The sequence below is a fragment of the Hyla sarda genome, chromosome 1, assembly GCF_029499605.1.
Source record: "Hyla sarda isolate aHylSar1 chromosome 1, aHylSar1.hap1, whole genome shotgun sequence".
In the NCBI taxonomy this organism is placed as follows: domain Eukaryota; kingdom Metazoa; phylum Chordata; class Amphibia; order Anura; family Hylidae; genus Hyla; species Hyla sarda.
The window spans coordinates 432,458,998-432,473,986 of NC_079189.1; the positions used below are offsets into that span (position 1 = coordinate 432,458,998).

At 42.1% G+C, this 14,989-nt stretch overlaps 1 protein-coding gene across 1 annotated transcript; it reads left to right on the plus strand.

Moving 5' to 3' along the window:
- Positions 1 to 601: 601 nt before the first annotated feature.
- On the plus strand, positions 602 to 14,627 carry UNC119B (unc-119 lipid binding chaperone B). Its single transcript, XM_056530292.1, has 5 exons — positions 602 to 1,018; positions 1,659 to 1,769; positions 4,539 to 4,647; positions 9,084 to 9,256; positions 12,276 to 14,627. Exons 1-5 carry the CDS (start codon positions 811 to 813, stop codon positions 12,386 to 12,388), a joined length of 714 nt encoding a protein of 237 aa, XP_056386267.1. The 5' UTR covers positions 602 to 810; the 3' UTR covers positions 12,389 to 14,627.
- Positions 14,628 to 14,989: the final 362 nt, after the last annotated feature.

Consider the following 14,989-nt stretch of genomic DNA (forward strand, 5'->3'; position numbering starts at 1 on the left):
TGTCACAACTCCCCCCTGTGTGATGTCACGACCCACCCCCTCAATGCAAGTCTATGGGAGGGGGCGTGACAGACCTCCCATAGACTTGCATTGAGGGGGCGGGATGTGACATCACACGGGGCGGAGTCGTGACATTGTGGTCGGGATCCGAAGCCTCCAGCGTTCCCGGTGTGAGGTGGAAGCCGTCCAGGTGGGTGCTGCAGCAGAGATCCCGGGGGTCCCCAGCAATGGGACCCTGGCGATCTGACATCTTATCCCCTATCCTTTGGATAGGGGGAATAAGATGTCTAGGGGTGCGGAGTACCCCTTTAATGCTTAAAGTGACAGAGGTCAGATTTGCAAAAAATGCTCCCGTCCTTAGGGTCAAAATGGGCTTCGTCCCCAAGGGGTTAAACTTCTGCCAGGATGATGAGGAAAGGCTGTATATGCAATGACATAGATGTAGCAGATAGGGATTGTTGTGTACCCCCCTCTATAACTATGGGCACTTATAGGGCAGTGGCACATGAACATTAGTTATCTCCTTGACCTGATGCACTCAGTGGCCATATAGCAGGTCGGCAAAGCCCTATAGCCCTCAGCCAGTGTGAAAACTGGAGGAGACAATGCCCATCTCCTCACGCCTGGTGCCCACAGGCCGCCCCCTCTTTTGTATACTAAGTCCTTCGTCTCTCTGGTGGGGGCAGTTTCGGGTCTCCGCCCCTTCAGCTGCACCTTCTTACGCTCGCCCGTGTCGCCTAGGAACGGCGGTATCCGCCTACTCTCCATAGTTACGGCACCAGCGGAGGTGGCAGCCGCCATCTTGTAGACATGAGCGGGTCGAACCGTGAAGCGGCTAAAGAAGAACGCAAGAAAGCGGGGGGCGGGGTAATCAACCGTCTGAAGGCGCGGAAGGTGCAGGGCCGGGAAGGAGGCGACGCCGACCACAGAGCCGTGATCCCGGTCACCGAGCACGAGTTGCCGGGCCTGAAGGAGCTGAGACCGGAGCACGTCCTGGGCCTGAGCAGAGTCACTGAGAGTAAGTTCTGAGACTGTAAAGCGTGCGGTTCTCCGTTTGCGTACGGTAGAGCAGTGGGGGAGACTCATATGCAGAGGAAAAGTTGACCAGTTGCCCATAGCAACCAGATTGCTACTTAAATTTTTGAAAAGACCTCTGAAAAAAAGCCATCTGGTTGCTATGGGCAACTGTTCAGCTTTTCCTCTGCACAGGTTTTGCTAAATGTCCCCCAATGTGTCTCCAGCTGTTGTAAAACTACAACTCCCAGCGTGCCCGGACAGCCTTCGGCTTTCCGGGCACGCTGGGAGTTGTAGTTTTACGACAGCTGGAGACACGCTGTTTGGAAAACACTGCCGTGGAGGATTTACTAGGCAGATTTGCGCAGTGGTCAGGGATTTAGGATGTATTTGCAAAACGTCGCAAATACTGGGCACATCCCTGTTTAAAAAAGACGTATCTCACGCATACATAGACAAAATGAGATGCAGATGTGGAGGGTACTCAGGTGATAATGAAAATGCGCCAAAGTCATTCAAGCCGGTGCGCCTTTTCATATCTATGGCACTTCACCACAAAAGCAAGGGCAAAAGAAAAAACGCAAGCCTTCTACGACACAACTATTAATAGATTTCACCTCTTGGTTTCTTTCTTTTCCCCCCAGATTATCTATGTAAACCTGAGGAGAACGTCTACGGCATTGACTTCACCCGCTTCAAGATCCGGGATCTAGAGACTGGCACTGTTCTCTTCGAGATCTCCAAGCCGTGCTCTGGTGGGTGGTTGTACTTTGTGGTGTGGAGCCCGACACTGCGGTGGCTTGGGGGTTAGGTTCGCATGGGTGGCCGCCATCCAAACTGACCTTGGATGCACAGATACTTCGGGAAACCTTTCAGTGTTGTGCTGACATCTGTGCGCAGACAAGTATGAGCCACATACGTTTCAGCGGCCACCAGGGTAGTCAGCTAGTGTCTATGTTCACATAATTTTGAGTTTTTTTAGCTGGAACTCAACCGCGCTTCTTAGTTCTAGCTGACTATTCTAGTGCCCTTTAAATAAATGGGGCCGTACCTGTTCGAGCTTGGATACGTGGCCTCAGTGGCACAAATCATGGTGTTGATGACTTTCTGACCTCAGCATCATTGATTGCAGAACCACGCTTGGGATCTCTGCATAATATAGAGACTCCAAGGGCAGCTGGGGCCGACTGAACCAGTCGGCACTAGGACTGCGGAGAAATCGCTGGTACTTATAGCCGGCAATGTATTTCATCAAAAGAATGAACATGTTCATACTTTCAGCGGATGAATTTCAGTGGTGGAAATCTCCTCCTCCTGTGCACTGTGCAGCAAAATCCCATTGACCGCTCGGAAATTCCGTAGTGTGCGTACACCCTTGGACTGCATTCACATGTATGTATCCATTGTATGGGGATCAGTTTTTGTGAAAACATTGACCACAACTGATGAAAAAAAAAAAAAAGCCATCACTTGTCATCAGTCTCTCTCACTATTTGTTACTACAAAAGAACCAGATGGGAAAATTCTGTATGACATGATCTCCTATCTGGACCAGTCGATTCCCCACTGACATGCAGGATGCCAGGAACGATCCTACTGCCGACAAAGGAATCGGCTCTGGCATCAATTTTACATCCACTGATATAGCAAAACAGAAAAAAAGCCGACTCAACACTGCTACCCACCACTTCTACATGGCCAACCAATGACCATCCTGCATGGTGCTCACGATCAGAATACACGGTTCACAAATACTTCTGTAGTAGAAAATGAATAGGGCACTCACCAGACCGGAGGTCATACGGCAAAGATTTATTGAAGAACTGTAAAAGGGAACAATTGAAACTTCAGTGCAGGACGGACTGGCCTACTTGTCTTGGCCTATTCATTTTCTACTACAGAAGTTTTACATCCATGTTGAAGGGAAATTGAGCCGGATCGCCTAAACTGCACTTTCCATCCTGATTTTATTAGGCAGATTTATGAAGCTAAGGATACGTTCACACTACGGAAATTCCACTTGTAGCCGCCCATTGCTGTCTGAAGTCCCAGGACTTCTTTGGCATCTTCCAATGTAAGACTGAACTTGTTTAATCTAACAGCAGGGGTTTCTATCCATTCCCACATACCAACTTGTTAGTGGTAGTAAGCTAAGCATAACACACCATGAAGTGTTTTATTGGAGCATAATACAGGACAATGATTATACTGCAATACAGAGCTCTTGTTCCACCACCATACAGTGTCATAATGCTGTCTTATAGTGCATAAATGATGCCACTCTTCTCTCCATGCAGCATCATAGCATACAGTATATGCACGGTGACTCTTTGCATACAGATACAACCACCATTCTGCAGAATCAAAATAATACTGCTTTAGGGCTTATTCACACGAGCAGATTTATTTACGGGTTTTGCGCTGCTTGTTTGAAAGGGGGTGGGCTCTCCAAGGCTGTTTGCAGCAGATTTATGGCTGTAGAATTTCTGATGCGGAAAATCTGCCACAAGCCCCATTAACGACAATAGGGTCTGTGGCGGATTTTCCCCAGCCACAAATCTGCTGAGGACACCCACGGAGAGCCCACCCCCTGGATTTTGCTATCCATTTAATTTAATGGGTAGGAAAATATGCAGCAGCAAAATACGGTACATATGTCCCTACCCTAAAGGGAATCCGTTGCCTATACTTGGTGGCTAATCATCATCGAGTGAGGGCTTTTTGCAAAGTATCATTTAATGCAGCTAACTGGCTGAGAGGGATCATGTGATTCATCATGTTACGCCACAGAGCCAGTAAGAGCTTTCTTTTCAGCTCCTTTTTGGCACTTTGTTGGAGTTCTGTGTAGTGAATGTAAGCACACCATACCTCTACTAGGGCATTATTGATGGTTTAAATGGGTACTCCACTGGAAAACATTTTTTAAATCAACTGGTGCCAGAAAGTTATACAGATTTGTAAATTACTTCTATATAAAATTTTTAATCCTTCCAATACTTATCAGCTGCTGTATGTGCCACAGGAAGTTCTTTTCAAATTTCCTTTGTCTGACCACAGTGCTCTCTGCTGACAACTCTATTTTAGGACATGTCCAGAGTAGGAGCAAATCCCCATAGCAAACCTATCCTGCTCTGGACAGTTCCTAAAATGGACAGAGGTGCCAGCAGAGAGCACTGTGGTCAAACAGAAATGAAATTCAAAAAGAAAAGAACTTCCTGTGGAGCATAAAACGGCTAAGTACTGTAAGGGTTAATATTTGTTAATAAAAGTAATTCTGTTTAACTTTCAGGCACCGGTTGATTTAAAAAAAAAAAAAAAAAAAAAAAAAAAAGGAAATTGTTTTCCACCGGAGTACCCCTTTAATTTATAGCGGCCTTTTGGTAAATAAAGCATTGTCCCATGTGTCCTGTTCAGCTGCTGCCTAACTTCTAATATGAATTTTTTTAATCTAAAATCCTGCAGCTTGGGGTCTGAATTAGGCTCTAAGTATCTGTATCTTTTATGTGTTTTCTGGTCTGTAATAGAGCAAGAAGATGAGGATGAAGAAGCTGGACAGGTGGATAGTAGTGCTGGGCGCTTTGTGCGATACCAATTCACACCAGCATTTCTCAGACTTCGAAAAGTTGGAGCTACGTGAGTATTACAAAGAAAATGGAGCCAAAGCTATATGTAACTCAAAATTATAGATCACAAGGATCAATGACCCTAGTGAGGGGTGGACTAAACATATGTTTATTTATTTACCTCAACTCAGCCCAAAAGGACTGAGCAAAAAGTCCACTTTTTATCCCTCACTTTGTTAAAGCTTAACTTTAATTTATAAGTGATTAAACAATAATGTGAATAAACAGAGCTATAGGTGATTTTTAAAAACCCAGCATTTTTAGCACCACATTTATCAATGTAACTTGTTGTCCCTAGGGACCAACTGGAATTGTAGGATCTACTCAGCACATCTGCAGAATGTGCTGATTATGGGTGCTATGCTGATATTTAAAATACTCTCACACTGTCCCTCCTTTTTTAATCTAACAGCAGGGACGGACAGTGTGAGAGTATTTTAAATATCAGCATAGCACCCATAATCAGCACTTTCTGCAGATGTGCTGAGTAGATCCTACAATTCCAGTTGGTCCCTAGGGACAACAAGTTACATTGATAAATGTGGTGCTAAAAATGCTGGGTTTTTTAAAATCACCTATAGCTCTGTTTTTTCACATTATTGTTTAATCACTTATAAATAAAAGTTAAGTTTTAACAAAGTGAGGGATAAAAAGTGGACTTTTTGCTCAGTCCTTTTGGGCTGAGTTGAGGTAAATAAAGCTATATGTAAACTGCCTTATTTACCACATCTTTATTTTCCTTTACAGGATATCTGTCATCAGTGTCACTGGACTAGCCTGTTAGTAAAGGCAGGTAGTGCGGGTGACACTGATGATAAACATACTTGCCTCTCCTCGATCCATGGTCTAGTTCTCCCGCTATTTTCTTCAGTTCCTGTGTCGGCTTGTGGCAGGGGCGTACCTTCCCGATGTTTCTGCTGCTGCTGCTTCTTTACTGGGCCCTTCTGCGAGCAGGCTTGGGGAAACTGCAGCGGTGATGTCAGGAAACTCCGCCTATGCCCCAAGCCTGCCTTTGGAACGGGGGAAGATAGTGGGTGAATGGGACCACGGATTGGGAACCTGCAAAGAAGTACTGGGGTGCAGTAAAACTTATCCTCGCAAACTATTGTGGCCTTTTTTTCCTGGCAGAATAAAGAATTGGCATGTCGAAAACACTCTTCTTAAAGGGGTATTCCAGGAAAAAACTTTTTTTTTTATATATCAACTGGCTCCAGAAAGTTCAACAGATTTGTAAATTACTTCTATTAAAAAAATCTTAATCCTTTCAGTACTTATGAGATTCTGAAGTTAAGGTTGTTCTGTCTAAGTGCTCTCTGATGACGCCTGTCTCGGGAACCTCCCAGTTTAGAAGAGGTTTGCTATGGGGATTTGCTTCTAAACTGGGTGGTTCCCGAGACACGTGTCATCAGAGAGCACAACCTTAACTTTAGAAGCTCATAAGTACTGAAAGGATTAAGATTTTTTTAATAGAAGTAATTTACAAATCTGTTTAACTTTCTGGAGCCATTTGATATATAAAAAAAAAAAGTTTTTCCTGGATAACCCCTTTAAGTGCTGAAATATCCTCATACTCTCTAGATACAGTTTTGTTATATGAATGAGCTGCTTAAAGGAGTACTGTGGTGCATTAAAACTTATTCCCTATCCGAATGAAGGAATGCCTGGAAAAAATAAAAATTGAGATTAATACTTGGGATCCATTATAAGCTTGGAAAAAAAACCCACATGTAATCTTTTTTTAGACCATATTTCTTAGCTCTACTTTACAGTAATTGCTTTCAGCTAGTTCAGCGATTTCAGGGTCTGTTGTGTCTTGGTCCTGTGTTTTAGCAGAAATACTTAATAAGGGTCACACGTGCCGTATTTTGCTGCTGCATATTTTTCTACCCATTGAAATCAATGGGTAGCAAAATACGCAGCTGATTTTGCTACCCATTGGGGGAGATTTATCAAAGGATTTACAGTTTTTTCCTGTCTATATTTGTCGCACAGAAAGTTGCAGTCTAAATATGTGCGACTTTTTTGCGACTTTTGCTTTAGAGGATTATTAGAACATGATGCATTCTAGTCTATTTTAGCCCGAAAAATGCATCGTCTGAAAGTACGCTGAAGTGTCAGACCATGCTGGAGCAGGTTTAAATACAGTCTAAAGCATAGATCACGAAGTCCGTGCGCAGAATTTATCAAGAGCCATGTGACTTGATAAATTAGGCACACAATAGACCGGCCTAACCCTCTGTAGTTTGGTCTATATAGACAACTTTGATAAATTTCCCCCATTGACTTCAATAGTTAGGAAAATATACAGCACATATAATCTGACCCTAATGACAGAATTTCTTTTTTTTTTCTCAGTCTCTTGTTCTCTAGAATGAATTTACCATTTTAACCATCCTAACAATCTCATAATAAAATATTGTGGTGAAGTTTCAATGTATAGCTCTTCATTGTGAAAGCTAAATGTAATTAAGTTCTTAAGTTAAAAATAGTGTCCTTACAGCAGGAGCTCCTTTCGGTGGTACAGACTTTGAAGTGTTTACCTGCTACTTATTTCTTTCATCCCAGCGGCTTTTAAGCTCTTCTCCATTAAGACACAGTTATGATCAGTGACCTATTTAGTGCACTTTTGTTGAATCCTCCTCTTATCTCATTTGTGATTTTAGAAGCCCAGGCTGATGCTTTCTTCTATTGCATTTGTACTGTAGCAATCTTCTATTTTATTATAAATTTCACGTGTAGCCTATGGTTCTTCAATTTGGGCTAAGACTAGATAAAGTTGGCACATGTCTCTCTCTAATCACTTAGTCAGGCACCCAGTTTGTGTCAAAATGTGTTACTCCTGAATAAGGGCCCAACCTTATAATGCCAACAAACATTAGGCTATCCTTTAAAGAGTACCTGTCACCAAACTAAACTTTTAGTATATTTTTTATATAGAAAATATTTACTTGCTGTTAAAATTCTCAACCTTTTTTAGATGTTTTTAATGTGATTGATAAAATGGCCACTAGGTGGCTCTGTTCTGTTCCCTACGCAAGTCAGTTTGTTTGGTCTCCTCCCTGCCTGTCCAGAGACCAAACTCAGGAAGTGTGTGTTGTGCATGGGGAGGCACGGCTTCAGTGTCTTCGCGCCTGCTGGAAAATGGCCACTTTCTCCTGCCGGGAGCTCACACAATGTGAGCAAGGGGAAGGGTATGATACAGAGCTTTTTAGAGCGCTGAATTTTTATTTTTTAAAGGGCAGAAGGGGTGTTAGGAGTAGTTAGGGAATTTAATCTGAGTTCATTTAGAAAATATGGTTTGACGACAGATACTCTTTTTAAAGCAGTTTCCAATGTTAGAATCAAGGGTTGCCTCTTAAGGACCTGGGGTTTTTCTGTTTTTTCACTTAAATTTTTTCCTCCTTACCTTTAAAAAATCATAACTCTTTAAATTTTGCACCTAAAAATCCATATTATGGCTTATTTTATGCACCACCAATTCTACTTTGTAATGACAGTCATTTTACCCAAAAATCTACGACGAAACGGGAAAAAAAATCATTGTGAGACAAAATTGAAGAAAAAATGCAATTTTGTAACTTTTGGGGGCTTCTGTTTCTATGCAGTACATTTTTCGGTAAAAATGACACACACTTTATTCTATACGGCCATAAGATTAAAATGATACCCTACTCATGTAGGTTTGATTTTGTCATACTTCTGAAAAAATGTATACGTTTTGAAATTGTCATCTTCTGATCCCTATAACTTTTTTATTTTTTCGCATATGGGGCAGTATGAGGGCTCATTTTTTGCGCCGTGATCTGAAGTTTTTAGCGGTACCATTTTTGTATTGATCGGACTTGTTGATCGCTTTTTATTCATGCCTGGATCTCAGGCACTGAGCAGTCATTCGGCAATCGGACACCAGGAGGCAAGGTAGAAGACCCTCCTCGTGTCCCAGAGCTGTTCGGGATGCCGAAGACATCCCGAACAGCCCCCTGAGCTAACCGGCAGTGATTTACTTTCACTTTAGACGTGGCGTTCAACTTTGAAAACCGCGTCTAAAGGGTTAATAGCGCGCGGCACCGCGATCAATGCCGCGCGCTATTAGCCACGTGTCCCAGTTGTGGCCCCGCGTTATAGAAAGGGAAAGGACTCAGGACGGTACGTCCTTGGTCCTTAAGAGGTTAAAGCAGTTTCCAATGTTAGAATCAAGGGTTGGCTCCTTTTCCAAAAACAGCGCTACTCTTGTTCATTACCTGTATCTGTTATTGTAATTTATCTGTATTCAAGAAAATGGGCCAGGCTCATGAACAAAATTGTTATTCTTTCTTGGAAAATATCAAATCCATTAATTTTGTTTTTATTTTTTTCTAACTGAACAACCAGTTAGTATTAAACTATCCTGCAGTAGTTACCCCTATGCTGTACAACATTTACTAAATGTAATATTTTCTTTTATAGTGTGGAGTTCACTGTAGGTGACAAACCGGTGAAGAATTTTCGGATGATTGAGCGGCATTATTTCCGTGATCACGTACTTAAAAGCTTTGATTTTGACTTTGGCTTTTGCATTCCAAACAGTAGCAATACATGCGAACACATGTACGAATTTCCACAGCTTTCAGAAGAACTTAGTAAGTATTTGTTAATAAATAAAAATAATTTTTTTTTTAATAGAAATTCATATATGCAGCTCCTATATTGCCCTGCATATGCAGTGGAACTTAAAAGGGTTTTCCGCCAAAGAAAAAATTAAGCTGTCAAATACATAAACATATACAGTCATGGCCGTAAATGTTGGCACCCCTGAAATTTTTCTAGAAAATTAAGTATTTCTCACAGAAAAGGATTGCATGTCTGGCTATACACATGTTTATTCCCTTTGTGTGTATTGGAACTAAACCAAAAAAGGGAGGAAAAAAAGCAAATTGGACATAATGGCACACCAAACTCCAAACAATGGGCGGGAAACAATTATTGGCACCCTTAACTTAATATTTGGTTGCACACCCTTTGGAAAAATAACTGAAATCAGTGGCTTCCTATAACCATCAATAAGCTTCTTACACCTCTCAGCCGGAATGTTGAACCACTCTTCCTTTGCAAACTGCTCCAGGTCTCTCTTATTGGAAGGTGCCTTTTCCCAACAGCAATTTTAAGATCTCTCCACAGGTGTTCAATGGGCTTTAGATCTGAACTCATTGCTGGCCACTTCAGAACTCTCAAGTGCTTTGTTGCCATTCATTTCTGGGTGCTTTTTGACATTATGTTTGGGGTCATTGTCCTGCTGGAAGACCCAAGATCTCGGACGCAAATCCAGCTTTCTGACACTGGGCTGTACAGTGCGACCCAAAATTTGTAATCCTCAGATTTCATGATGCCTTGCACACATTCAAGGCACCCAGTGCCAGAGGCAGCAAAACTGACCCAAAACATAATTGAACCGCCACCATATTTCACTGTAGGTACTGTGTTCTTTTCTTTGTAGGCCTCATTCCATTTTCGGTAAACAGTAGAATGATGTGCTTTACCAAAAAGACGTTTTCCCATAAGGATTTTGGCTTAGTCAAGTTCATTTTGGCAAAATGTAGTCTTGCTTTTTTATGTCTCTGTCAGCAGTGGGGTCCTCCTGGGTCTCCTGCCATAGTGTTTCATTTCATTTAAATGTCGACTGATGGTTCACACTGACACTGATGCTCCCTGAGCCTGCAGGACAACTTGAATATGTTTGGAACTTGTTTGAGGCTGCTTATCCACCATCCGGACTATCCTGCATTGACACCTTTTGATCAATTTTTCTCTTCCATCCACACCCAGGGAGATTAGCTACACTGCCATGGGTTGCAAACTTCTTGATAATGTTGCGCACTGTGGACAAAGGCAAATCTAGATCTCTGGAGATGGACTTGTAACCTTGAGATTGTTGATATATTTCCACAATTTTGGTTCTCAAGTCCTCATACAATTCTCTTCTTCTCTTTCTGTTGTTCATGCTTAGTGTGGCACACACAGACACACAATGCAAAGACCAAGTGAACTTCTCTCCTTTTTATGTGCTTTCAGGTGTGATTTTTTTGTTTTGTTTTGTTTTTATATTGCTCACACCTGTTACTTGCCCCAGATGAGATTAAAGGAGCATCACATGATTGAAACAATCCTATTTTTCCACAACTTTGAAAGGGTGCCAATAATTTTGTTCAGCCTATTTTTGGAGTTTGTTGTGACATTATGTCCAATTTGCTTTTTTTCTTCCCTTTTTTTTTGGTTAATTCCAAACAAAGGGAATAAACGTGTATAGCAAAACATGTGTTACTGCAATCCTTTTTCTAAAAAAAATTTCAGGGTTGCCAACAATTACGGCCATGACTGTATACAATCAAAACGTCTAGACTAGGGATCGACCGATTTATCGGTTTGGCCGATATTCACGATTTTGGGCATTATCGGTATTGGCAATTACCTAGCCGATAATCTGATAATACACCACCCTCCCGCCACCGCCGCACCACGTCACACCCCACACCGCACCACCCCGGCCCCATTGCCTCCCCTATCCTCAGTTTTATAATTACCTGTTCCCGGGGGCCAGGGTCCACGCTATTTCTGGCTCCTGCTGCGTCCTGCGTTGCGCTGTGCGCACTGACGAGTGGCTTCCTCAATGCGACATCACCGTCGGTGCGCACAGTGACAGCTCAGGAGGACGAGGCCGGCGCCAGATGTAGAGTGGACCCCGGGAACAGGTAATTATAAAACGGGGGGTGCGACGCGGTGATAGGACTCAGGAGGACCCCCTAGACAGGCAGGGAGAGAGAAGCGGGTGGTGGCGGTGGCCTATAGCACCGCAAAAGCTGCTGCAGTTCATTGATTTAAAGTGCCCGCTTTAAATCAATGATCTGCAGCTGTGTCGCCGGGGGGGGGGGGATAAATAGCCGATAACTTATACTGGAATATCTGTATAAGTTATCGGCCCTACCCTCCCACAGATTATCTGTATCGGCCCTAAAAGATCGATATCGGTCGATTCCTAGTCTAGACACACTTAGCATACGCTTGGAAAATTGGTTTACATTTGTGTATTACTTGTATACTTTAGGAATTGCTACTGATGAATGTTGAACATACATCAGACTTGTAAACAGATCCTTTCAGATAATTTACATTCTTTCCAATCCAATGATTGTGCTTTCATCAGTTGGACTTGGAGAGACTCTTCTAACGCCGGGCTGTCTGGTTGCTGAGGCAATCACGTGACACCATAGAGTTCTGTGCACAAGTCCTATTAGTTAGGCTGAGACTAATGCATTGTACTCGCTGGGCGTTATGGTTGCCTCTACCACTTGATTGCCCGGCTTCAGCAGTGTCTCTCCACACCAAACTGGAGAGCACATGCTAAGGCATTGTTGGAGTGACCCTTTTAAGCTGGGTACAAATTTTATTTAGTAATCAGTTGTTATACAATTATTATATAGAAAAATACTGAAAACATTCTAAATAAAGCATCATTGTTGGCACAACATGGTACAGTATAATAGGTCCAGCTTAATAATAGGAAACCAAGTAGAAATAAACTATCACAATATAGTATATTTATAACCTTGTGATAGTGATTCACTTTTAATAGTCAATATATAACTTTTTGTCTTTTCTCTACAGTTCGTTTGATGATTGATCACCCATATGAGACAAGATCCGATAGTTTCTATTTTGTGGATAACAAACTTATCATGCACAATAAAGCAGATTATGCCTACAATGGTGGCCAGTAAGCATCTGCTTTCTAGGACTGATGTATTTTGGGATGTAGCATTCTTTGACAAGAGCAGAGGATTTGGGGATGTATTGGAGGTCAATCCTGTGCTTGAAGTATCTTGGAGCATTGTCTCTTTCTTTCTCCTTTTTTCACCTTTTATAAAGTGCTGTAATACAAAACTTAAGACTTTGTACAAAAGATATTTATTTTTTTTAAAACCAGTGCGCTCATCCTTTATTGGCAGTTATACAGCCTTCTGAGCTGTAAAGGAAGCTTATACATAGTACATGAACTCTTCAGAGAAAAGGTTTGCAGAATTTGATTCTTGGTTTGTGCAATACTCTTCTTCTTATCCCCTTACTTAAGGAGTAGATGTCTGTTCATGCAGAGCAGTATTAAAAAATAAATCGAAGTCCAAACAATTTCCGTAAGACATATATAACTTCAATATTCCATATTTTTTTTTTTTTATGAATGTAAAGTGCTTAAAGGGAAACTGATAGGGTCACAAGCACTTATTTGAATATACAGGTAGATAATGCTGATTTAAACGTGTCTTAGACTATGTTCACACGGGGGAGATTCTGCTATTTCACTCAAATCCCATTCTGCAGAGTTTGCTGCGGAATTCTTGCAGAATTTCATCTGAATTTCTGTGTGCTCAAAACTCCTAATTCTGCCGAAATTCAAAGCCCCATTGAATTCAATGGGGTTCTGCCTGAAATTCTGCAAAATTTAAAGACAGGTCTTATATTTCTGCGGGATAGGATACAGAATGCCCATTGCACGTGATGTGCTTCAAATTTAGCGGAATTTCTACTGTGTTAAAATAGCCTTACAGAGCGAAAGTCAGTGCAGCCGTTCAGAACATATCCATCTTGATGCTAGTATGGTTTGTACTTCCATCCGCTCTGGGAGGCAACTGCTGCTGTATGTTTATAAAAGCTTTTTCCTGCCCATTCTGGACGATAATCCCACCCTTTTCAGCGGATAACCCGCCCCTTCATAAATATTTTATCCCCTCTTCCTCAGCATTTCTGAAGGAGGTGAAGTTATTGACCAAAGGGTCCAAGCTTTGCACATGCAGCAGCCGACTCCCAGTGCCGTTAAAAGGAAACTTACATTGGGTGAATCTGATTACAATGAAGTATCCTTTACCTGGACCCGCAATCTGGTTTCGGAGATAAATGTATTAGCCGACATTGCTAATCTGGAAATAGACGGTTTTGCGCAATGGAGGCGGAAGCCAGCATACCCAGATTCCCTGCCTCCATTGTGCAAAACCGGCTATTTCCAGATTAGCAATGTCAGCTAATAGAGCATGTATCTTGGAACCAGGTCAGTGATGGCTGATTGTAATCTGGTTCACCTGCACTACAAGGCTATGTTCACATGTCGGAATTTCTGTGCCGAATTCCGCATTGGAATCCAGCGCGGAGATTCCACTGCAGCAGGGACCTGTTGAAGTCAACAGGACTCTGCTGCTCTGTGCACATGGAGGAATGTTCATTTTTTTGTGCAGGCTCGGCACAGAAAGCATAGCCGTCTATGAGACTGCTCATTCCCCTGCGGTCCTAGCACCCACAGATTTCGCCCCACAGTTTGCGTAATGTTCACACAGAGATTTTCTGTGCGGATGTTCCGTAGTCTGAACATAGCCTAACTCAGTATTAGGTTGAACCCGCTGTCATTTTCCCTTTTTTAAGAAGTAAAAACCATGTTAGCAACAAAATGGGAATCTCCTGAATGGCTGCACCGATTTTTCACCTATATTCCTGTATATATATATATATATATATTAATGCAGGTGACTCTGCTGTCAATTTCCCTTTTAACTTAGACATTATTTTGATGCTTTTTAGGTCACTTCTGTCTGCTAGGCGCAGAACAATGAACATCCCGTAGACATTAAACACAAACCATAACTGATTGGCCTTTTGAGTATAATGGGGGCCATTGAGTTACGGTCATGTGGGCAGACTTATCAAAACCTGTATTTAGTTTTTAAAAGGCCTCTGAAAAGAAAATCTGGCTGCTATGGCAACTGCTCCACTTTTCCTCTTCACAAGTTTTGATGAATCTCCCCCATGGTGTTTGATGTTTTAGCAGATAAAATAGCACTGCATGCTGTACTGTCCTGTATTTTTAACAGAATCTACAAAGGAGGTTCCTGAACTGTTAATGCAGTTGTGAACATAGAGTTACAGGGCGCTTTTTCACGCAATTTAACATTGTGTGTTAAAAAAAAATAAAAACAGTCCTCCAACTGTTTGTCTCTAAGATGCCTAGTAGAGATGAGCAAAGTTACATGAATTCAATTTGTCATGAACTTCTCGGCTCAGCAGTTGCTGACTTTATTCTGCATAAATGAGTTCAGCCTTCAGGTGCTCCGGTGGGCTGGAAAAGGTGGATACATTCCTAGGAGAGTCTCCAGCCCACCGGAGCACCTGAAAGCTGAACTAATTTATGCAGCCTAAAGCCAGCAACTGCTGAGCCGAGAAGTTCATTACGAATCGCTGTAACTTTTCTTATCTCTAATGCCTAATCCCATAATTCTTTTTTTTTTTTTCGCGCTTTCATCTTTATATTTGTATCTTCCAATAAAGCCAAAAGCAAT